This window comes from Erpetoichthys calabaricus, chromosome 4 (assembly GCF_900747795.2).
Source record: "Erpetoichthys calabaricus chromosome 4, fErpCal1.3, whole genome shotgun sequence".
Taxonomy (NCBI): domain Eukaryota; kingdom Metazoa; phylum Chordata; class Cladistia; order Polypteriformes; family Polypteridae; genus Erpetoichthys; species Erpetoichthys calabaricus.
Window position 1 is genome coordinate 290,975,526 of NC_041397.2, and position 25,185 is coordinate 291,000,710.

The following is a 25,185-nucleotide window of genomic DNA, read 5'->3' on the forward strand; positions in this document are numbered from 1 at the left end:
AAATAAAACTGCTGTACTTTTATTTATTTGCAATTTCCATAATACGAATGTGTCAATGTTGATATTAAACTGAAAAACTCCACTTATGCAGTATAAATATAGGTCCTAAATAATAACTCAGAAATTAAAGATTTAACAGCTTACCAAATTTAGTTTCATTTTTCACATTCCTAAAGTTTCAATCAGCAGGAATACCAACCTGAAGTGTATCTGTAACACAACTGTACCAACTCAAACTGTGCAGCAGGAAACCTTTCTGCTCTACAGAACGACAATGTCTGATTGCTTCTTCAAGTCTCTGGTCTGAACGGTAAAGCTCTACAAGCTTGATGTTGACATGGACATCAGCAGGACGAGCATGTAGTTCCGACTGAAGAAGGTCAAACAGTTCATTTAATCCAGTCTGTCCTTTTGCACCAAGCAACTTTGCCTGTAGATGGATTAAAGGCAGGTTACAAATGCAAGTAGCAAAAGTCGAATGTCAATAGCTACTCCCTTATGCCTCCAAACTAACAACCAAAAGCAACATGCAAAAACGTAGCATCTGTGAAAAAAAAAGAATCAGTTGTGGGATTGAAACCCAGAATGCTAGACTGGTAAGGCAGCAGTACTTACCAACATTCTGGATCACAAGGACCTGGCACCAGTCCAAGTCTGGTTCCACATAAAGCCACCTAACACATTTTTTTACCGAGTACCTTGAGAAGAACCCAAACAGACTTTCGGAGAACGTGCAGGAGGTGCAGGATTCATACTCAGGGAACTGGATCTATTAAGGCAGGTGAACCAACCACTAATATCACATAATTTATTATTATCTTCTATTTAAGACTATTAAAATAGAGAAAGTAGGAAAGAAATTAGAACGCTCACAAGGAGAAAACTGTACAACTAGTAACAATTTGCTGTTTTTTTTCTGCAAAGCTGTCTATTACTGTACAACATCTGCTGAAAAATAAGACTAAGGTCCAATCTTGGGTACACTATGATACTATGAGCATTAGTTTCACAGCTACACATAAAACATTGTTAGTGTCACACAGGATGGACAGGCATCCCGACCAGGAGAACGGATGGTTCCTTAACCGGACATGAGGCTCCAAGTGGACAGACAGGCAGCCAGGCCAAGGGAGAGAAAGGTGCCATACCCAAAAGAGACTCCTTAGAGGGTTGGACAAACATCCCGACCAGGAAAGATTCCTTACCTGGATGGGGAGCCCCAGGCAGATGAACAGGCGTATCAACTACATAGATTTGTAGCATCATCCCTGACCAGTATTAAGGAAAAAGGACAGGGGAGGACTGTCTCTGGGGAATGTTTATTCCCCTGGATACTAGATGGCAGTGGCCCTGGATATTGGTGCCCAGTCGGAAACCAGCTGATAATACTGGGAATGGAATGCTACAAGAGGGCGCTACAGGGAGATGCACTCCAAGTTATTCAGGATTTCCGTATGATCATGAAATGCCTATAACTGGCAAAAAGCTCTGGCATTGGAAGTACTTCTGGATCTTCAATAAAAGGGAACACACTGTTTTGTCCAAGCAAGTTGGAGCTGGAAAGGAAGGAAGGAAGGCAACACTCAACTGGAGGAGAGCATTGCGGTAGAGAGAGAAGAAGAAAGATGAAACAACTTGTTTTGTGCTTGTTATTACAAGGTATTTGAAATAAACACAAGTTATTTGAGCCTGGGACTGAGTTTGTGTGTTTGGGGCTCTGTGGTGCCCACTAGCCTTCACAACAGTAATAATATATTTTGTGCAGCCTTTTGGCGAAGAAACAAGATTTGAGCAGTGCATCACTAACAAGCAGTTAAAAAAACAAATTGTTCTGAATTCCACACAGAAACTAACCCAGCTGCATATTTAAGACTAAAGGAGAGGATTCACTGAAAAGGTAACCAAAAAAAAAAAAGAAGGTAAACAAAAATAAAACATGCAGCCAATGCAGCATTCTATAATCAAAGATGCCTGACTTTCTACAATTAAATGACCTCTCAAAATATTAACAAAAATAATGTGTTTTTATCAAAAAACGCTTTATTAGGTGCACTCATCTCTCCTCTTCCACATATTTCAGTTTAAAAAAAAAAAAAAAAAAAAAAAAAAAAAAAAGATACAATTGAACTCATTGTCAATACCCAAAATACCTGAAATCAAAAACCTACAGCAACTAAAAGCAGAGGAACCACACTGATAGACAGGCTTATTTCTTATTTCCTCAGGACCAGTACCCTATTACTCTAGCACGTTTTGGGTGATTAATTGCCCGCTTTCAACATTTAAATATTTTAACCACAAATATAAAAGCAGCAATGTGAGCTAAATAAAAATAAATAAATAACCACATGCTGTCAAAGGACATAATGATGCGGTTATTAAGAGCAAAATCTAACCATGTACAATGTATAAAACGTAAAAAATTTCAGCAGGATCCTTAATTAGAAGCTAACAACTGAGGTTTATAGAACATTACTTTCATTTACTGTACAAGATTCAAATCCCTTAAATGAATTTCCTCTTGTCAAATTCTCTGTTTTCCCTAAGCAGCACTCTAACAATGAGAGGCAATTAACAGGGGAAACTAGAACCAATATTGTCTCACTTGCACGTCTGTTTGTAATATCCACTTTTGATAACATATTATTCATGGAAAAAATGTAAACAAATAAAGTTAAGGACTAAGAATTAATGTTCTCTGATCTATAAGTACTGACAACGTTCTGAGTAATTAATTCTGATCCTGGTAGGTGGCAAATGATGTACGTTTTCAGGTTTCTAAGAGTGCTCATGTTGATGTATATTAGTGATCTAATGCTGTTGAATTTAGACTCTCCAGCCTGTTATATTACTCACCCTCAAGTTATAGATGACAGGGTTTCCTGGAAAAAGTTTGGCTGCTCTTTCCAGCCAAAATTCTACTCGTCCATCTTGTTCACATTTATTGCACAGTAACTCTGCTATCTTAAGGACCAATTCCTTCTGTGCTGGATTTAACTCCACAGATCTCTGGCAGAAAGGAAAAACAAACAAAACTTTTAACATTAAATGTTATTTAACATCCATAGTACATAACTGGACCCAAGTCATTTACACCGGAGGTGTGGTTCAGTATGAAATTAAAATTAGAAAGCCTATAATTTGCACACTTTCATAATTTACAAAAAATATACAGTTTAGAGTTTAAATTTCATGTGTGGCAGAGTGGCAGGAATTATTTCCAGGTATAACAACAAAGGGATTGGGAGGGTTATCGGGTTTGGTGAATTTCTGTGAAAGCATTACAAATGATGAAATGATGATTGGACTACCAAATTCATTTTCCCATTTGCACATATTAAAAATGTATTAACTTACTGTATCTGTCTAGTAAATGAAAAATACCACTCAAAACCAATACAAAAAATTGGAATTAATGAATACCAAATAATTAAAGACACAAACTCTTTAAAGCTGATTTTATAACTGGTGAGGCAGAATATCACTTTGCCAGATTTGTGACATGTGCTGTTACAAGATTGCATCAGTGTATGGAGGAGACTTTAGTTGGTGAAACCATAAGGATCACAAATTTAAGTTACGAGTGAGATTAACTCAAAATTTCAAATAACAGACTCATGGTGTCATTTTTTCCAAATCATCCCCCTTTTTGCTGGTATTTTAAAACTTTAAGGCTACCTTTGTGAATAAAATGTTTTAATAAGTAACCTTGACTTTTAAGCATTCCAGTAAAACAGCCTTAGTTCTGCTTTAATGCTACCTCATGTAACTGATCAGACTTTGTCCTTTTCTATATCGATTCAACAGTAATAATTAGTCATAACTAGAAAATACATCGCATTTGCTCCTTTATCATCCAAATATGTACTGCTTGTGCTTTCACCAAGTTGGTAGGTGTACTGTATTGCAGTTATTGAACATTAGTTTGGCTTCAAAAACACTACAAATGACAACTTTAGTATTTGACTATTCAATATCAGCAATTAAATATTAGTTATTTTGCAATCCTGCTAACTTCATGTCTCTGAGATTACACTCTTACATTAATAAATTACAGGTATTGTGCGAGAGTGGTGATCTGTCCAATACCATCTGCTTCACCCATGGCATCTAAGGTGTACGCACCTGCTTCCACAGATTTTGAACTGAATACATTGGTTACAAAATGGATGAGTAGCACTGCTATAACCATGTTCATTACAATCAGAGCCTACATCCATTAAATCAGGGCTATTCAACTCCCTCATTCAGATGCACTACTGTAATGGACAACTGACTGGTCGCATCATTGTGCTTTCAAAGTAAACATGAAATGGATATTTTTTTATTCTGAAAAAAAGTCAATAGGTGGACAAAAAGGTGCTAATAATGAAACTTTAATGTCTTGAAAACCCTGCAGGATTTTCATGATTGATGTGCAACTGCAATTGCAAAAGCTTCAATATCTCTTGTTCGTATTTGCAGCTAGAGGGCTGCACAGTACACATTTTTTGATCTAATTCCCAACCGCTCCCTGCCAAGTTTTCATCCTGTTCACAGCAGCAACTGACAAAATTATATGCAGACATGCACATCATAGACATTCTTTACTAACTATATGCACTTTTAGAGTGAAACAGTATTGATTACTGTTATAATTTATCATTGATGCCTTAAAGTAGTAACATACTTAACATATTTTAGACAGAATTTTCTCAGATGTTCATCTATGCTCTGATTGCCCACTCAAAACCACATTAATAAAGTCAGTTTGTCCATATCCACAGACTACAAGTTTCTATGTTTAATAATAAAAAAAAAGGATTCAGGTCCTACAGGGTTTCCATGGGAATGCTGACCTCAAACTTGCAGCTCTGGAATTGTGTTTTTTTTGTATGTGTTTCCTCACGTACCAATTAGTAACCCCTCACATACCACAAGCTAAGAACCATTGATTTACATAATTGAATAGTACAGACATTGATTAATTTATTTGCAAAGCTGTTTCTATAATTCATTACAGTACGAAATAAAAAATTATTCATTGTTAACAATGGCTTTTTTTTTTACCAAACTGTCCAAACTCACTTAAAATGAAAAAACATGAATGGTGAGCCTTTTTTGAATATTATCAAACATACCCAAGAAAACCTTTTTTGCCCAAAAATAGACTACTAGCATTGAAGGCCATGGTCACACTTGCCACAAAAGAGGAATAGTTACTTAAAGGTCATAGCTGCTCATTTTGTAACAAGTATGAGTTTGCACCAAGTTCTAAAGTAAAAAGTATTCAGACTCATGAGTTATTTTTCACTTGAGGGTTCTTCCATATTTTGCAGACTTTGGCAGGTCTAATTTATTTGAAACTTTCACAAACCTTGTAACAACCAATAGCTTTCTCTACATTTTCTTCAATTTCATAGAGATGGCCCAGAAACTTGTGAGCTTTTGGATCCCGGTCTTGAACAGCCAGATAAGCAGATACATGTCTACGGAAAAAGAACACAAATAAATTGAGCATTTATATAAAAAGGTTATTGGGTTTCAAATGGTTTATTTAATCTTATAACAAAGTAACAGGAACTCACCTTTTGGCAAGTTCATATTCTTTTGCTTCAAAGTATAGCTTTGCAAATAAAAATCCCTTTAATGATTTCTGTAGAACAAAGCAAAAACAATTTTGAATTACATTTCTACCAGTTTTCATAGTTTGCTTTTTTATCTTTCATTTGAGTAGGTGAGCATTCATTTATTTGTATATGTAAGCAGAACACTGGGATTCTTCATTCATACTGTATTTAGTTCACTGGAAACATCAAAATAAGAGTAAAATAAAAGGAGACAACATCTAGTACCAAAATGCAGTAAAACAAACAAGAAAGTGCAGTTCACAATAAAGTAATTTTTGATTCTGTATCTGTATAAAATGAGATTAGATATTCACGGCACCACTTTGGATTATAAACTGTTACTGAACCTGTTCTTCTAAAATGTGATATGACCACCTGCTAGACTGCAAAAATAAAAAGGTTAATAAGCACAGCCTTGGGTGCTTGCAGTTCTTAAAGAGACCAAGCCTTTGTACAGTTGTGGTCAATATTATTGGCACCCTTGTATTTTAGATATACCATGTACAATATCACCTGGAAAAATAAAAAGAGCAACGTGATACACATGGAGATCATAGATATGAGATACAGTGTCTGCCAAATACAAAGTGTATACGACACGCATTTCACCCTTATTGGGGCTTGTCAGGTGTATGTACTTTTGCATCCCCTCATGGAGATCAAACCTTGGACCTTGTAAGTAACCACCTAATAATCAGATTGCTATTCAGACTTAAAAAGGAATGAGATACTCTGATCTTCACCATGCCAAATAAGCGAACCAGCCGCTATGGCACAGCGTCAGAGGCTTCGTCTCAGGCACGGACGGCTGAGGTTTGAGCCCTGTATAGGGATGGAAAAGTGTGTACACCTGACGAGCCACAATAAGGAGTCCCGAAAGATTCATGGTATAAACACTGGCTGCTGCGCTATTGATTAACATGGTTTCAACATGTTGCAAGACTGCATGTAGTCTTGACTGTACTCTTATACTTGACAAACTGAGCCCTACAAAGGACTGAAAGTATACCATGTTTGTTTCTTGTCTTAAACTTAGTGCTGCTGTGATGATCACTGGCTCCATGTGTACCTAAACTGGGCAGATTAAATTTATTCCTCAGCATAAGCAAGATAAAAATGCATACCTTTAACTTCTGTTCAGTTATTTTCACTTGATTTCATGCTATTGATGCTTTTGCAGAAACAAATACAATACTTATGTAAAACAACATTTTAATTATTTCTCTCCCTCATGAGTGGAGCAAATAAACAGGCATCACTGAATTTTAATTTATTTCATTTTTTTTTTTTTAACACAAGGAATGAAGGTATTTTTTTCAACACAATAAAGTACAGAAATAAGGTTATTTGTGATTTTACAAAGTAATCAGACCATGTAACAAAACATAACAATGTAATTTTATGATAATTGATACGTTTTGATATCATGGCAAAATACAAAATTCCAGCCATAATTAGTGCTAGGACGATATACCGGTTCATACTAAAAACCGTTTATTTTTTTATATGATATGGATTTTTCTTATACCGCGACACCGGTTTAAATTGCCTAAACAACGTTTGGAACGTGGCACAGCAGGAAACTGTTTAAGGGGGACCTTTCTCACTGCTACACCGCTAAACACATACAATGGAGTACATGCGTTAGTGGAGGTGTTGTGCGGGGGGCTCTTTTTCACTGCTACACCGCTAAACAGGCATTTAACAGAGTACATGCAGTAGTGGAGGTATTGCACTGTGAAAATGGACAGAACATTCCGAAACTGAAGCTGTAGCAGACGATAAAGTTGAACATGATGACACAGAAGAACTTTTGCTGGAAAAAGGAGTCATGTCTGTTTTCTGGAGATACTTTGGTTTTAAAAGGTTGGATGTGGACCGTTATGTTCAAATGTGTGAATACCGTTTCTATACTACTGGATAATACTGCAAGCCAAGTTGTACTTGTTTCATTTTTTTCAATACTGTGTAATGTACCTGGGTACGGTGTAATAGTGTGATGACATGTTGACTTTATTCCCGACATTTCAGGATAGGCGCATTCCTGAATGGATGGCATATTTAAACATGTATAATGAAGATTTTTTTCAAGTTCTGAACACTCCATGGTCTAAGTTTATAACTAGTTTTAATTTCACAAAGATGTTTATCGTGTGGTGATTGGTTATTTGGAGAAAGAAAAAGGATAGGAACTGGGGGGTTTGGTACATCAGATAGAGACAGTATGGATGCAATAAAGAAAGCCCGCTCAGAAGAACATCCATTGATTTCCGTGTTCGTATCTCCGACCACCAGATCACGAACCCAACATTTACACAATATTTAAGTTAAACCTGTGCGATACCCATTCATACATCCAGATTTTTGAAGCCTCGTCACACCTGCCATAAAGTTTACACTGAACGTACACCTGGGGACCCCTTACTGCGAGGGAGCAGAACTACCGCCTCACTACCGTGCATGTTTAATACCTGCTTTAAAGCATTTCATCATGAAAATGATATCAAGTATTTAACTTAGCATTCTAAATTTTCAGAGAGCAGGAATATCATGAAGTGAATGTATTCTGTGTGGCAATCCCTGCCTGTGCCTCCTCTTAGTGCGGAGGAAGTCAATTTTAAGAAGCACGTAGCGTTTTGAAAACTGGGTCGGGGAACACAACACAAATTTACAACATTCTACTTTAATAAGAAAATAAACTATGAGAATAAAGTGGAAATGTCGACTTTAATCTTGACGCTTATGTCAAGAATAAAGTCAACATGTCAACTTTATTCTCGACATATAGTTTTTTTTCCTTCACTGTGGCCCCAATACACTTCCATAGGGCTATGCCACAAATAGCATTATAAATGCAAGTTTCAGTTTTATTATTTATGTATATAGCTTAGCTTGAAGCAAGGTCCATATTAATGTAATTTGCCTTAATTATGGTTCAGTTGGTAAAGATGTCTCACCAAGTTGCACTTGTTTTATTTTATTTTTATTTGGTGAATACTGTGTAATGCACCTGGGCTTGAAGTCTTGAAGTAATAGTATTATTACTGGAAGTTGCACTATTATTTATTTTATTGTTATTATTAGTTTAAATATTATGCAGTTTAATGATGGTAAAGTTTTTTAAAAAGTTACTTTAACGTGTCAGTGGACAGACTGTTAACATTAACAGAAAGTGTAGTTTGTTTACAAAAAATATTAACTATTCATTCCTTTTCTAAGACATGTTCAGTGCAATACAACTTTTGACAAGCACCTCTGGTTATTTTACTAAGTCTAAATGCCTCTTTGGATGGTTGAAAATATGTTGTCAAAATTATAGTTTAAATTGTTTGCAAAATTTGTTCAATAAAAAGGTTCTATATTTTGACTGCAACTGTCATGCAATGTGATTCCTTTTCTTAATTAGTGCCACCCCCTGAAAACAATCACTTTATGGGGCCATGCAAACCTGTATTAATACTTGTTTGCACATTAAAATATTTTTTGTATAATGTACAATTATGACAGTTGAATAAGTTATTCTTAGCCAGTCTTCTGCAGTAATTGCAGTGGAAAATGTGGTTAACATCCACTCATGCATGGGGAAAAAAATACAGTCGAATACTGTGAAACCGGTATAATTTTGAAAAAATCTGATATAGAATTTTGGTCATACCACCCAGGACTAGCCACCATCATTCAATGGCTTTTTATTAAAGTACCCTCACAATGAAGTGAATAATATGCCTTTTGCTCTAATACAATATAAAATGTTAACAGTAACAACAGCTTTAAAATACTGTTAAATCCATCACGCAGTAACACAACTGTCATTTAGGTAAACAAGTACAGTGGGGCAAAAAAGTATTTAGTCAGCCACCAATTTTGTAAGTTCTCTCACTTAACAAGATGAGAGTCCTGTAATTTTCATCACTGGTATACCTCAACTATGAGAGACAAAATTAGAAAAAAAATCCAGAAAATCACACTGTGATTTTTGAAGAATTTATTTGCAAATTATGGTGGAAAATAAGTATTTGGTCACCTACAAACGAGCAAGATTTCTGGCTCTCACAGACCTGTAACTTCTTCTGTAAGAGGCTCCTCTGTCCTCCACTCGCTACCTGTATTAATGGCACCTGTTTGAACTCGTTATTAATATAAAAGACACCTGTCCACAACCTCAAACAGTCACACTCCAAACTCCACTATGGCCAAGACCAAAGAGCTGTCAAAGGACACCAGAAACAAAATTGTAGACCTGCACCAGGCTGGGAAGACTGAATCTGCAATAGGTAAGCAGCTTGGTATGAAGAAATCAACTGTGGAAGCAATTAGAAAATGGAAGACATACAAGACCACTGATAATCTCCCTCGATCTGGGGCTCCACGCAAGATCTCACCCCGTGGGGTCAAAATGATCACAAGAACGGTGAGCAAAAATCCCAGAACCACACGGGGGACCTAGTGAATGACCTGCAGAGAGCTGGGACCAAAGTAACAAAGGCTACCATCAGTAACACACTATGCCGCCAGGGACCCAAATCCTGCAGTGCCAGACGTGTCCCCCTGCTTAAGCCAGTACATGTGCAGGCCCGTCTGAAGTTTGCTAGAGAGCATTTGGATGATCCAGAAGAGGACTGGGAGAATATCATATTGTCAGATGAAAAAACTCTACTCGTCGTGTTTGGAGGAGAAAGAATGCCGAGTTGCATCCAAAGAACACCATACCTACTGTAAAGCATGGGGGTGGAAACATCATGCTTTGGGGCTGTTTTTCTGCAAAGGGACCAGGATGACTGATCCGTGTAAAGGAAAGAATGAATGGGGCCATGTATCGTCCGATTTCGAGTGAAAACCTCCTTCCATCAGCAAGGGCATTGAAGATGAAACGTGGCTGGGTCTTTCAGCATGACAATGATCCCAAACACACCGCCCGGGTAACAAAGGAGTGGCCTAGCCAGTCTCCAGATCTCAACCCCATAGAAAATCTTTGGAGGGAGTTGAAAGTCCGTGTTGTCCAGCGACAGCCCCAAAACATCACTTGTCTAGAGGAGATCTACATGTAGGAATGGGCCAAAATACCAGCAACAGTGTGTGAAAACCTTGTGAAGACTTACAGAAAACGCTTGACCTCTGTCATTGCCAACAAAGGGTATATAAAAGTATTGAGATGAACTTTTGTTATTGACCAAATACTTTTTTTTCCACCATAATTTGCAAATAAATTCTTCAAAAATCAGAATGTGATTTTCTGGATTTTTTTTTCTCATTTTGTCTCTCATAGTTGAGGTATACCTATGATGAAAATTACAGCCTCTCTCATCTTTTTAAGTGGGAGAACTTGCACAATTGGTGGCCGACTAAATACTTTTTTGCCCCACTGTATTTGCATTTCTAAATATCAAAATGCAATGCAGGGCTTGAACTTTAATGGGTGGCAGAGGTGGGGATATCCTTAGTGTAACAGATGGGAATTTTATAATATTGATGGATTTCAGCATAGGGTTTATGAAGAATCAAATCATCATAAACTGCTTTATTTATCTGAGCATGTGCTAAATTTACTCTGACATTTCCCATGCACTAACTGAAAAACACTGCTTAAAATCCATACTGAATATAAAAATTCAAACATTACTATATATAGTGGGTATAGAAAAGAATCACCCTCTTCGAAATATATATATATTTTTTTTGCTTTACAGCCTTAAAATGAAAACACACACACACAAAAAAAAATTCTTCCCAGCTTTACTTACTCAATGCAACCTATAACATCCAAGTGAAAAATATCACAGCTGCAATTCAGAAAAAATATTTAAAAAAAAATCAAAAACAAGACCTACTGAGATTAATAAAGGATTACCACTGTTAATATTTCGTTGAACCACCTTTTGCTTTAATGAAAGCCATTAGTCTGGTGGGATACTTCTCTATCAGCTTTTCACATCTAGACTGAGCAATATTTGCCCACTCTTTTTTACAGAACTGTTCCAGTGTCGTCAAATTGGAAGTGTGAGCGTTGGTGGACTGCGATCTTCAAATCTTTCCACAGATTTTCAATGGGAAATTAGTTCTGGGCTCTGACTGGACCACACGAGGACATTCACCTTTTTCTCCTTTAGCTACCGTGTGGTCAATTTTCCGGTGTGCTTCGGGTCGTTATGTTGAAAGGTGAACATGCTGCACATCTTCAACTTTCTGGCAGAGGGTAGTAGGTTTTCCTCAAGAGTTTGACAGTATTTTACCCCATCCATTTTTCCTTCTACCCTAATGAGAGAACCAGGCCCTGCGGAAGAGAAACACCCCCACAACAGGATGCTGCCACCTCCATTCTTTACTGTAGGTATGATGTGTTGTGGATGGTGAGCTGCATTGGACTTCCTCCAGGTGTACCGTTTGGTATCGAGGCAAAATAGTATGATTTTGGTCTCATAAGACCTTTATCCACTTGGCATCAGAATCTTCAAGGTGCATTCTGGCAAAGCTCAAATGAGCTTTAATGTGGCTTTTTCCTTGTGACCCTCCCGAACAAGCCACAATTGTGGAGAGCTAGTGAAATTGTTATCACACACACACAATGACCACTCTTTGCCATAAAATCATGTAACTCCTTCAAAGTGGCCATTGGCCTCTTGGTAGCCTCTCTTACCAGTTTCCTCCTTGCTCTTCCATCCAGTTTGGAGGGACGGCCAGATCCAGGGAGGGTCCTAGTAGTACCAAACACTTGCCACTTCTTTATTATGAACTTTACTGTGCTCCTTGGGATTGATAAAGCCTTTGAGATTTTTTTATATCCATCTCCTGCCTTTTGTCTATCCACAACTCTATCCCGGAGATCTTTTGAAAGTGGCTTGCCATCCATAGTCAGCTGTTTGCTGTCAGTTGCACTACCAAGCAAGGGAATGCTCCAGGAACAGCTGTATTAATGCTTCACTAATCGCACCGATTACAATTGATCACAGGTGGAAGCCAGTGACCATAGTCTGCAATGGAAATGGCAGTTACTTACACCTGATTGAGTTTACAAACATTGTTTAGGAGGGGGGTGATCCTTTATGAATCTCAGTATTTCTTGTTTTTGTTAATTCTTCTGAACTGTAGCTGTAATCTCTTTCACTTGAATGTTATAGATTGCATTGAGTAAGTAAAGCTGCAAAAAATATTGGTGTGTGTTTTCATTTAAGGCTGTAAAGCAAAAAAAATGGGAATATTTCAAAGGGGGTGATTCTTTTCTATACCTACTGTATGTACTGTTGAATTAGTAAATTCCAAGATAATTCAGGATATCGCAATTGAAATTAACTGTTTAAAGCTTATTTTGTAACAATATGCTTTTAAAGTCTGGTTGTACTGTATATCAGAGACTGTTGGTGCTCTCATTTTCCAAATGTGTTCCTCTTTAAACATGGAGGGAAAAAAAAAACCTAAGCTGGCTAGCAATGAGCCCTGATCTTAACTCAACTGAAAATCTTTGGAAAGTACTGAAATCTGCTGTTGGTAAATGAATCCTGCAGATATTCAATACCTGGAGCACAGTGGGAGAAACTATCCACAGAAAAGTGCAAACAGATTAAAGATGGTGCAATAAAACAGAGATTGTCATCATTACCAAAGTATTATGGAAAGTTACATTTAACACCATAATCCCTGAAGCCTACAAAAATATTTGTAATGCTGGGTCACCTTAAATTCCTTTGCACCTCCTCATCAGTGTCTGTGTTTAACAAATGTGTCTATCAGCACCAGTACCAGAAGTCAAGTCAGATGCAAAATTCTCAGTTGAAGTCACTTTATCTGGCAGTGTCTGGATGTTGTATAGGGCGAATAATATATTATTTTGGAACACATATATTTTCTGTGTGTTCCATGTTGACAGCGATCTGTGTAAATGTAGGATGACAGGAAATGTGAGGCAATAAATGTTGAACAAATTGCTAAACCAGAACCTTTTTTCATGTAATAATGACAAAATACTGATGTGAAGTGTACCGTCTTTTTCCGAAAATAAGACACTGTCTTACTTTCTTTTTTGGTCCAAAATACGCACTAGGGCTTATTTTCGGGGGAGGACAAAAATAAAAGTATATTTATATATTTTTATTTAATATTTATTTATTTTACACAGAATACAGAAATTAAAATTGATTCAATTACAGTCATGTCATCTTCTTCTGGAACATCGTCATAAATCAAGATTTACACCCCTGAGTCTTCCACAATTCCCTTTTTGTACTCGACGGAATAGCTCTTTCGTTTTGTACTCATTTAACTGCGGTTAAAAATTATTCACTTTATAAAAAATAAAATTACGTATGAGGAAATAATCAGACTTACAAGACTGAAATGAACAAACACTGTATCTGCACTGTCGCTCAATGTAGACTGCTGCCTTAACGAACAATTATTTATAGTGTGCGCCAACGACGCGTTCCGTCGCATTCCGCATATGCTTGCCCCCCTCCACCCCCTCCCCACCTCATTCGACCATACTCTGCGATACGCGCGACGCAGTACAACACAGCAGAGCAGAGCGGACACAATATTTATGTATTCATGCTGCCTTATGTTGTATTTTTTAAGATAAATTCCAAGAATTAATTTGAAACGAACTGTAGAGGTAAACATTGAATTTCTCGGAATATTTTATTCAAACATTTCTCTGAAATACGAGTATTAGGGAAGCTAAACATACTTAATAAATCAACAGCATTTTTTAACGAATTCTTTTTTTCACATTATTTTAACTAAGGCTTATTTTCGGGGGAGGGCTTATATTACAAAAAGTTCCGAAAATCTCGATAGGGCTTATTTTCAGGGGATGTCTTAATTTCGGAAAAAGACGGTATAATGTGTGAAGACCTAAGTGCAAAACAAGTGTACTTCTATTCAAGAATACAATGCTGTTAATGTGTAAAATACAAAGCCCAAATGTCAATCAACACAAAGTAGGTATGTCCGCTTGGCTGGCACAGAGGTAACAACTGCCGTCTTGTATACAAGAGTTTGCGGGTTTGATCCAGAGTCCTCCTCACATTTACCATTTTGAGTAGTAAGCTACTATTACTATTTTATAACAAAAACATACATTTGATTCATGTCTGTAATAGTCTGTGTACATGTTTGCCACTTTCTTTGATTATATTCCTGAATAAAAGCACACGTTTTGCACATAACAAGAAGTTTCAACATTTCTTTCCTGTTATCCTACATTTACACAGATTGTTACTTACACAAAACATATGAAATGTATGTATTCTAAATAATGATATATTACACTGGTCAACAAGCATTTTGCAACTGGGATTCTTTCACCTGTACTTCAACAAATTTCACTTGCCAACTCCAAATCTGAAAAAAGTTTTTCATCCAGCACACCCCATTTTTTAGTAATTTAAGCATTTAAGAAATAAGTTTGGTCTCGAGAGAAGTGAAGCCAAAATTAAGGAAGGTGTTTTTGTTGGCCCTGAAATCCATGAACTGATGCTTTATGACAAGTTCAAAAGGAAACTGAAGCCAACTGAATCAGCACCCTCATTCGTGTAGGTTGTCCAGAATTTTCTTGACAGTCACAGAGCAGAGAATTACGCTTAGCTTGTGGAGAATGTGCTGAAAGTATATTAGCTTACAGGAGCCAGATTGTCACTGAAGATGCATTTTTTTACATTCTCCTCTCGACTTTTTTCCACCAAATCTAAGCGATGTCAGAGATAAGCATGGGGAAAGATTTCATCAAGATACAAAGGTGATGGAAAACCGATAGAGAAAATTTACTCTGAGTATGATGGGTGACTACTGTTGGTTCATGCAAAGAGAGATGGATGTGTAGTACAAGTGCAAAAGCAATTGCCTCAGACAATTTTGAGCACACTGACCTGGCTTTTATATTGAGGTAAATTGACAAACATGTTTTAAAGTGTCTATGGTATCGTCTTCTGGTTTGTTTACAGAATAAACACATTCACAAAAAATTTTGGTGGGACAGAGTTGAAACTCTAGATATTGTGTTGATATATTGATATTCAAAAGTGTCAAAACGGCAGTGATGTGCATCTCAAAAATCTGATGTGCTAGCTTAATTACGATTTCATATATGAAATCAGTATAAAAAACTTAATAAATAGCTGCTCTGAAGATCCCAGTAGTAAACAAAAAATATTTTTTTGTAGACCAGTGTTATTTGCCCTATACAATTCCAGACACCTCACTACCACAAAAACTCTGCTGCCTCAGTGGGGCATGAGTGAGTAGGCTGCCTGGTGCCAGTGCTGATTGATACATTTGCAAAACACAGATACTGATGAAGAGGTGCAAAGGAATTTAAGGTGGTCCGGCATTCGGAATATTTTTGTAGGATTCAGGGATTCTACTGTTAAATGCAACTTTCCATGATACTTTACATGACCTTTGGTAATGATACAATCTCAAATGTTTTTTGTAGCCATCTTTAAGCTTCTTCAACTTTTCTGTGGGTAGTACGGTCATATGATTTCTGCGATGCAGAAAACAAGGACGGAATCAGGAATTAACGCATAAAATGGATTTTATATTTAAAAAAGGAAATGTGCAGAATTTAGAGATGGAAGGGGTGACTGTTACAAAACTTCCCAATAAATTAAACAATTGAATAATCAGTAGTTATCATTCAGGTACTTTTTTCTAGTTTGTTGTTTTTCAAGTGAACGGAATTAGTGTAGAAATCCAGTAGTGCCTCTGTTTGTGTATGTGTTTCCTGCATGTTTTCTCATTAAAGGCACGTGAATTAGCTGGTTGCATGAGACAAAAATGTCGAAGCGAGCAGTATTGGATACTACACCTACAGTGGAACCTCGGTTCACAACCATAATTCATTCCAAAACTCTGGTCGTAAACCGAAGCAATTTCCCCCCTAGGATTGTATGTAAATACAATTAATCTGTTCCAGACCATACGAACTGTATGTAAACATATATTTTTTTTTGTGTTAAGTTTTTAAGCACAAATATAGTTAACTAAACTATAGAATGCACAGCGTAATAGTAAACTAAATGTAAAAACATTGAATAACACTGAGAAAACCTTGAACAACAGAAAACTAACACTGCAATAGTTTGCGCTATAGCGCTACCAACCACTGGCTAAAAACACTTTTTTTTAATGAGTTTTAAGCACAGGGAAAAAAATTAACATTTGAAAAAAATCTGTAATTTAATAAACCACCAAGAAAAGCAACACTGCAACAATGCACACTACAAACCACGCTGTAAACAGAAAAAGTGAAAACAAAATCAAGCCCGGTGCATTCTTCAACTTGCCTTCCTACCTTATGCATCCAGCCTCCTCTCTCTCACGCTGCCTACGTGTGTGTGCGCGTCTCTCTCTTGCTCGCTGCACAGGAAATGCACAGGGAGAGACTGAACATGTACAAACCGAAAGGGAAACTGGCTTGATCGTATACCGAGTGTGTGGTCGTGAACGGAGGCAAAAGTTTTGGTCATAAACCGATTTGTACGTGTACCGAGACATTCGTGAACCGAGGTTCCACTGTACATTGAAAATACTAAAACACGAGCTTAACCTCAAAATTGAGGACACAATAATATTCCGGTGACTTTAATGAATCTCAACATTTCTGCAAGTTTTGCCAGGATACCATCGTACCCATTTAAAAATTAACGATGTTTCAGAATTTAATAAATGTTTTCCCTCGCAGTGATGAGGCACGCAAGGTCCACATTTGACTCTTCTGTTACAAACACGGCCCCTACAAACCTGGACAGAGCAGGCTTCCCCTCAGATGCAACGAGCCCTTAAAAGTAGGTCTCTCTCTTTTTTTCTGTTTAATTCCCGGATTTAGCGTCTTGCAGAGTAGTTTGCTTTTGCTTTGTGATTATTTTTTAAGATATGCAGTAGATGAAGCTACATATTTAATGATGCATGTTTTCAATCTGTAAACATTTAAGGTGTAAGAATCATTAGAAATAATTTACATAATTACAGGAAGACTAGTAATTTTTGGTAAATGTTATCTTTATGGAGAGCTGCAACTTTTCCACCTTTTCACAGGTAGCACTTCAGTCGCTTCACAACAACCAGCTGAATCTTAATGACATTTTAGTTGTGGTTACAGACAATGCACCATACTGTCTGAAAGCATACCAGGAAGTTTTAAAAGGGGTTACGCCTAACAGTGTACATTCAACCTGCTTGTGTCGTGTAATCAGTTTTGTGGGAGAGACCTGGCAGCACTATAAGTATTTCAGTGAGGCTGCATCACTAGTGATGTGGGTAAAGTCAGCCTTCCTCATGAAACCTGCCAGGAACCCCCAAGGCAGGAAACACCACGTGGGATAGCGGATTCAAATCAGTAGGGTACCTTGCGGAACATATTCACCTCTACAAAAAGTTATTTCTGGCTGAGAAAACATCAGGCTCAGGCTTTAACAAATATCCTAGGCGTAAAAAGTGAAGTAAACCTTCACTTCAGAAGGATGCATCAAACTAGTAACAGCTCTTACAATTCTGGAGGGCACTCGCTGTCCTACTGCAGTCTCAGCATACAGCATCATGGAGGATCTGGGCTTCTACCTGATACATGGATATGCAAAATGAGGTTCAGTTGTGCTAGTGTGCCGTTTCATTAAAAGGAACGTAAAGTGCCTTTTTTATTATCGTTTATTTTGCTGTAGCTATTGCTGCTTACAGTTGGGGGGGGGAGAAAAAAAAAAAAAAAAAAAACTTTAAGGAGGGACACATTCTGGAAAATGAAAGCACCACGAGTTCCCAGTATACGGTAAAACCAGACTTTAAAGCTTATTTTGTAACAATATGTTTCTAAAGAGATACATTTGTAACACAAAGATGCTGATGAAGAGGTGCAAGAGAATTTAAGGTCCAGATCTTAATTTAATTTTGCTCTTCATAGCAGGTAGCATTGCAATCTCACTGTACAGCTCAGTAATAATTTCAAACATTGCTGCAGACTATAAGACGACGCTTCTGTAGTGGTGGAATAATATGGCAATCATATGTATATGATGTTTTATCAGCAAAAAGTCTATCATATTATAAAGGTAAAAAAAAAGCCCTACATTTTATTTTCAAGTATTTGTTCAATGCAATTCCAAATGCATAGGCCACATTGTGGGTTTAATCACTATACTGAAAACTAACAAAGCGTTGTTTACAACTTGTATTGATAACTCATATTGCAGAGTCAAACAAATGCCTTGTTTATTCAATCTATTATACTGGGTTAATCTTTAAAAATTGAAACTGCAACTGTAATATGAATGTGATAATACTGAGAGCGATCAATGTAGACAAACATTTTCATCTTTTTTCTGCATCATGCAGCTTTGTGAGCAAAATTAAAATTTTAATAGCAGGTGGAGATTCTGTCCTTAGTGTTTCCTTTGAGGATTATAGTTATTCATTTGTGTTACATTTACATCATTTAGCAGACGCTCTTATCCAGAGCGACTTACAACAGTGCTTAGTAGTCTACGACTGTTCTTCAGTCCTTAAGGCTAGGATTAAATCTACTGTCATTAAACAAGTTACCGCTGACCAAGTTGTACACAAAACCATGCTAGAAGAAAATAGTAAGTTGTTAGTACAAAATTTTTTTTTTTTTTAGAAAAAGGGTAGAAAAAAAAGTATGGGGACTTTAGTCCAAGTGCTGTTGAAAGAAGTGTGTCTTCAGACGACGTTTGAAGACAGTGAGGGTCTCCACTGTTCGTACAGCAAGAGGAAGTTCGTTCCACCACTGAGGAGCCAACACTGCAAAGAGTCTTGATGCATGTCGTCCTCTTCTTTTAAGTAAGGGTGGTTCGAGACGAGCAGTGCTTGATGTTCTGAGAGAGCGAGAAGTGACATGCTGCTTAACCAGTGTTGAATCATGTGGTATTATAAGGGGGCCAAAAAAACCTTTACAATTGCCAATTTCATGTTACCAGATTGGCAGATTCCGCTACCAATTTTTATTTTCTTTATCCATCCAGCTATATCCTAACTACAGGGTCACGGGGGTCTGCTGGAGCCAACACAGGGCGCAAAGCAGGAAACAAACCCCAGGCAGGGTGCCAGCCCACCCCAGTATTTTCTTTAACTTTAATAAACAAACCAAAAAAAAAAAAAAAAAGAAAACAAAAACAACCCACACACTTTTTTTACACTACGCTTCTGTATAACCAGACACAAAGAAGCCTTTTTTTTCTATATTAATGTGCAAAACTATATAGCACACGCGTAACCTGTTCATTTTTTTATTAACAAAATTAAATCGTGTAGGCATATTGTTGGGTGACCATAAAAACACTAAACTTTGCTTTGCATGTGGGGAATCCCACGTTCAGCCAGAGTCTTGAAAAATAGAAAAAAAAAACTAAAACAAGAAGGACCATAATAAAAGTGGCTCTGACAGAAAAACCAACTAATGTTTTTGCATGTTAGGCACAAATTTTTCTCCTCAGACCGGCATAGTTTGTGACGGAACCCGCGAATGTGTCACACTTCACACGGAGTCTCTCTTCGCGGACACTTTCCTGGTTTGCAGCTCAATGCACTACATCAAAGCAATAAGTGAGGAGGGCCCCCAACTAATCCAGAGCTTGTTGAAGCATTAAGGACAGAGCTCTTCTTGAGTGGAAGGAAAGCAACACACCAAAGTGGTCAGTGCCCACAAGAAGCTCAGGTCCAATATTATACAGGAAATCACTGAGTCCTGAATGCAAAGTTCCTGCAACGGGAAAGCACCTCATGTATTGGACTGAATGCAAAGTCTGTTGATATAAAGAAAAAGAAAAATCCTATTGTATTTACACCGTAAAGGCTACAAGACTGAATTTATATGATAATTATGCTACTTACTCCCACTGTTACATGGTAACCACAGGTGGAGAAAAAAAAAAATTCACGTTAAATTCAAGCTTTTTTTAAAATTTAAATTCACATTCAAATTCATTGACCCCACACATACAGAATTTTTCCAAGTTCTGTTTGGCGCTGGAGATATTTATTGGGCCAAATCTGGCAATGTGTCTAATTAGTATAACTGAGGTGTACATGAAACATTTGACACATAACAATGGAAGAACTATTTACGAATACATAATGAAACACAATGCAATTTAGTCATCTCAGACGATTAAACAGTGCAATTTATTTATGATATTTTGCACAGCACAGATGTAGTAGGGTTCCAGCTTTGCCAGTAAATTTGACTAGTATGCCAGGATTTGGTCAGAATAAATATCAGGAATATTTTTGTTTTAAAGTGCAAGTGTTTAACTACAAACTTTCCAAAATCACGACTATTCAGTATTTTCCATTTCAGACTTTCAGTAGTTAACTTCAGCTTAATTTCTGGGTTATTCAGTAGCCCTTACTAAAATGTAAAAACAGAACTTACTTGACCTTAATTGCCAGGTAACACACAGTTGCTAGGAATTTCTCTCAGTATTACATCTGAAACTAACAAGATACACTACTGGTCTAAAGGTTTAGAACATCTCAGGTTTTTTTTTTCCCCCAGACTTAATCAGTTGATATGCAATGATGACCTAAAACTGTGAAAAGGTTAGCAGTAAACTGCCAGCCATATAAATTTAAAGTTTAGGTTACCAAAAACTAAAAACAAACAAAAAAAAATTTTCATAATATTACAAAACGGGCCTTCTTCATGGAACAGCTAATAGGTTATAACGTACAGATGTTATGTAGCAATTAAATTACAATAAGCCTTGCAAGCTGAAGCAAACAATTTGCGCAGATGTCCCATCTTCAGTTGATTACTTAAAAATTACTGTGCCCGACTTAAAGCAGAATTGGAACAGACTGTGTTACTACGCCGTCTAAAGTACTACTTGTGCAATATTCCAGTGATAATGTCAAGAAAGCGGCAATCAACATATGAAATGAGGCGGAGCATTACGGGCCTTTCATTTAGGGAAATTGCAAAATAAAAATAAATTAAAAAAATCAAAATGTCAGTAAGTACAGTAGTATCCTACATAATCCAAAGGCAAACTGAAACTGAAAAACTCCGATAGGAAGAGATCTGGGAACACCACAGTCTCAACCCAATCAAAAGACAAGTTTCTGAGCTCCCCAGCTTGTGTGATCACAGGTGCCTTACAGCACAACAGCCTCAAAAACACACTTTATATTGGTCAAAAAAAATAAAAACCTTCAGAGATTTTTTGATAAGAACAGTTATGTTTTCATCCAAGATGAAAACTGTGTGTATTAGTTGTGCCAAGAAAATTAAATGACTCCACCTTGATGACAGTGGCATCATTTATAATTAGATTAAAATACAGTGATCCCTCGCTATATCGCGCTTCTCCTTTCGCGGCTTCACTCTATTGCGGATTTTATATGTAAGTATATTTAAATATATATCGCAGATTTTTTGCTGGTTCGCGGATTTCTGAGGACAATGGGTCTTTTAATTTCTGGTACATGCTTCCTCAGTTGGTTTGCCCAGTTGATTTCATACAAGGGACGCTATTGGCAGATGGCTAAGAAGCTACCCAACTTACTTTTCTCTGTCTCTCTTGCGCTGACTTTCTCTGATCCTGACGTAGGGGGTGTGAGCAGGGGGGCTGTTCGCACACCTAGACGATACGGACGCCCGTCTAAAAATGCTGAAAGATTATCTTCACGTTGCTACCTTCTGTGTGCAGCTGCTTCGTGAAGCGACATGCTGTACGGTGCTTCGCATACTTAAAAGCTCAAAGGGCACGTATTGATTTTTCACTGTTTTGTTTTTCTCTCTCTCTCTCTCTGCTCCTGACGGAGGGGGTGTGAGCTGCCGCCTTCAACAGCTTTGTGCCGCGGTGCTTCGCATACTTAAAAGCCAAACAGCCCTATTGATTTGTTTGCTTTCCTCTGTCTTCTGACAGACTCTGCTCCTGACTCGCACTCCTTTGAAGAGGAAGATATGTTTGCATTCTTTTAATTGTGAGACAGAACTGTCATCTCTGTCTTGTCATGGAGCACAGTTTAAACTTTTGAAAAAGAGACAAATGTTTGTTTGCAGTGTTTGAATAACGTTCCTGTCTCTCTACAACCTCCTGTGTTTCTGCGCAAATCTGTGACCCAAGCATGACAATATAAAAATAACCATATAAACATACGGTTTCTACTTCGCGGAATTTCTTATTTCGCGGGTGGCTCTGGAACGCAACCCCCGCGATGGAGGAGGGATTACTGTATTATATTCAGAGGGAAGATGTGGAAGAGGTGCAGAGCTTCAAGTACCTTGGCATTCACAAACTGGACTGGTCCGACAACACAGTGGTGCTGTACAAAAACAGCCAGTGCAGACTGTACTTGCTAAGGAGACTCAAATCTTTTTATATATGTATGCAGTAAAAAGCTGGAAATGTTCTATTGGTCCATAGAAGCCATAGATAGATAGATACTTTATTAATCCCAAGGGGAAATTCACAATGTGTTCTACACTACCGTTTCCTGGGGAAGCAACTTGAGGTCAAAAGATGCACAATCCCTGAACAAACGTATCAGGAAAGTCAGCTCAATCCCAGGGCTAACCCTGGGGAATGGATGGTGGCAAAACTGGATGCCATCCTGAAAAATCCTCTCCATCCTATCCAGGAAGTGCTCTCTTGGAGCAGTTTTAACCACAGGCTCAGTCCACCACGGATTCCTAAGAATCGCCTCTGGGGATATTTTCTGGTCACTGCTATCAGGTAATTAGATGTTTTCTCCCGACGTACTCCAAGTTTATTTTTAAATTTCTGCACAATGTACATTTATTAATCGACACTATTTGTCCTGCGAGTCCAAATCCTTGTTTTGTTTCTGCTGCTGTATGCATCCGAATTTCCTCCTGGAATTGATCATTAAGTTTATATAACCTAATAACTCGGGGGAGTAGATAGATACTTCACTTAACTCAAGGGGAAATTAAAATTCACAAGTAGTAGGTGAAGAGTGTCTCCTAAAAACCACAATTATTTGCACTAAAAATCGACATTCCTGCTTATGGAAACGCCGAAAACGTCAGCTAAATAAAAACAACGAAAATGTTAATCAAAAGCCCAAATCCCGGCAGCTGCTGTCCTTTAAAGCAGTACTTGTTCACTTATGCCAGCGCATATCTAAATAAGCAAGTTGGCATGGTGGCCTAAGTAAACAGCGTTTCTGTGCTTTACCCTCAAATTATGGCCCGGATTAGTTTAATCGTAATCGCCAAAGTACTAATCTCATGCTTTCTAATCATGCAGGGAGCTAAGTGGCCAAATCAAGCTGGACCACGGCAGTAAGCACCGCTGCCCTGTTCGTTATTGAATGTCACGATTTCGTATTGCGTGACACCAACCTCAAGGGACACAATCCATTATTACATAAGTTTCGTTTTTGGTAAAAAAAAACCGTCACAAAATTTGCACCCATATTCCAAAAACTAAACTGGACCGAATATTTGTTTTCTCTTATCCCCGATCTGGTGTTCAGAGATACCGGCGTCTTCTATAACTAACTACTCGTGCCGCTCCTGCTACTACTAGTACTGCTGAAGCACGGTCGCTCACGCAAAGTTCAAACAAGAGCGAAATGGCGCGTCGAGCCAGTCGTGATAACCAAAACGAACAACACTTCTAAACTGTCGAAGTCCTCTGGTAAACGTTCATTTTTGTACGCACGCTATCGATGCTCCGGTTCGGGGCCTGTCTGTCAAACCAACACCCGTACAGCAGCACGTTTTGACGAGGAGTTTAACTTACCGCTTTCGGTGACGGAGAAACACCCTGCACCGAGGCTATGTACCGATCCACATCGGCCTTACTTCGTCGCATCTCTCTTTTCTTCTAGATGTGTTTAGTGGAAAGGTTCATTCAATACCATTGATATGTAGTCATAAAATTTTTTTAAATTTAATAAAGACTCCCGTGTTTATTAAGTACGGCCGTTTTTAAGGGCACCTCCGTAGTGCGTCATCCACGCCTTCTTCTTTCTAAGGACGATATTGTTGTCACTCAGATGTCTCATGCGTTCTGATTGGCTGCAAGAAAAGCGTTGGCAATGATTCAAAGTTTGAATACACGCGAGACGAGTAAGAGCAGAGGCGGGCTTTTGGAGAGGAGGCGGATGACGTAGGTGTTCGTGAAGAGCCCACTTGCGTCAGGGCCTTAGGAGACAGACTTCTAGTACTGCTTCTACACGGAGGTAGAGAAAAGCCAAGCAAAATGACACCTTTTATTGGCTAACTAGAAAGATTACAATATGCAAGCTTTCGAGGCAACTCAGGCCCCTTCTTCAGGCAAGATGTAACACGGTACAACACCCTAGTACTACACGGAGGTAGAAAGTTATCCCAAATTTAGCTTGTAATATGGTCCAACACTGTAGTTTTGTTTACCACTTTATAAAGATGGGCATATTTGTCTATTTATTTATTTATTTAGATAAAAATGAACCCTTTTTATACTTAGTTGGGACTGTCCGCGGTTAAAATTGATTTGCACGTATATACTTCAATTACTTCATAGCCTTATTTTGACGTTTAAGGGCCTTTTATTATTTTTCGTTTTTGTGATCAACCAAGTAGTAGTACTAGTGTGTCGAACCGTGTTAGCCATTATGGATA

At 37.8% G+C, this 25,185-nt stretch overlaps 1 protein-coding gene across 4 annotated transcripts in view; it reads right to left on the reverse strand.

The window, feature by feature from the left end:
* ranbp2 (RAN binding protein 2) overlaps positions 1 to 24,545 on the reverse strand; it is a 99,005-nt gene extending 74,460 nt beyond the window's left edge. For all 4 annotated transcript variants that reach the window (XM_051927206.1, XM_028800902.2, XM_028800901.2 and 1 more), the window contains exons 1-5: positions 24,323 to 24,545; positions 5,568 to 5,635; positions 5,357 to 5,468; positions 2,857 to 3,009; positions 200 to 430 (exon numbers count right to left, since the gene is read on the reverse strand). In XM_051927206.1, coding sequence (XP_051783166.1) covers positions 200 to 430; positions 2,857 to 3,009; positions 5,357 to 5,468; positions 5,568 to 5,635; positions 24,323 to 24,394 — 636 coding nt within the window. In that variant the 5' untranslated portion in view covers positions 24,395 to 24,545. The remainder of the gene's footprint in view (positions 1 to 199; positions 431 to 2,856; positions 3,010 to 5,356; positions 5,469 to 5,567; positions 5,636 to 24,322) is intronic.
* Between the last annotated feature and the right edge of the window lie 640 nt (positions 24,546 to 25,185).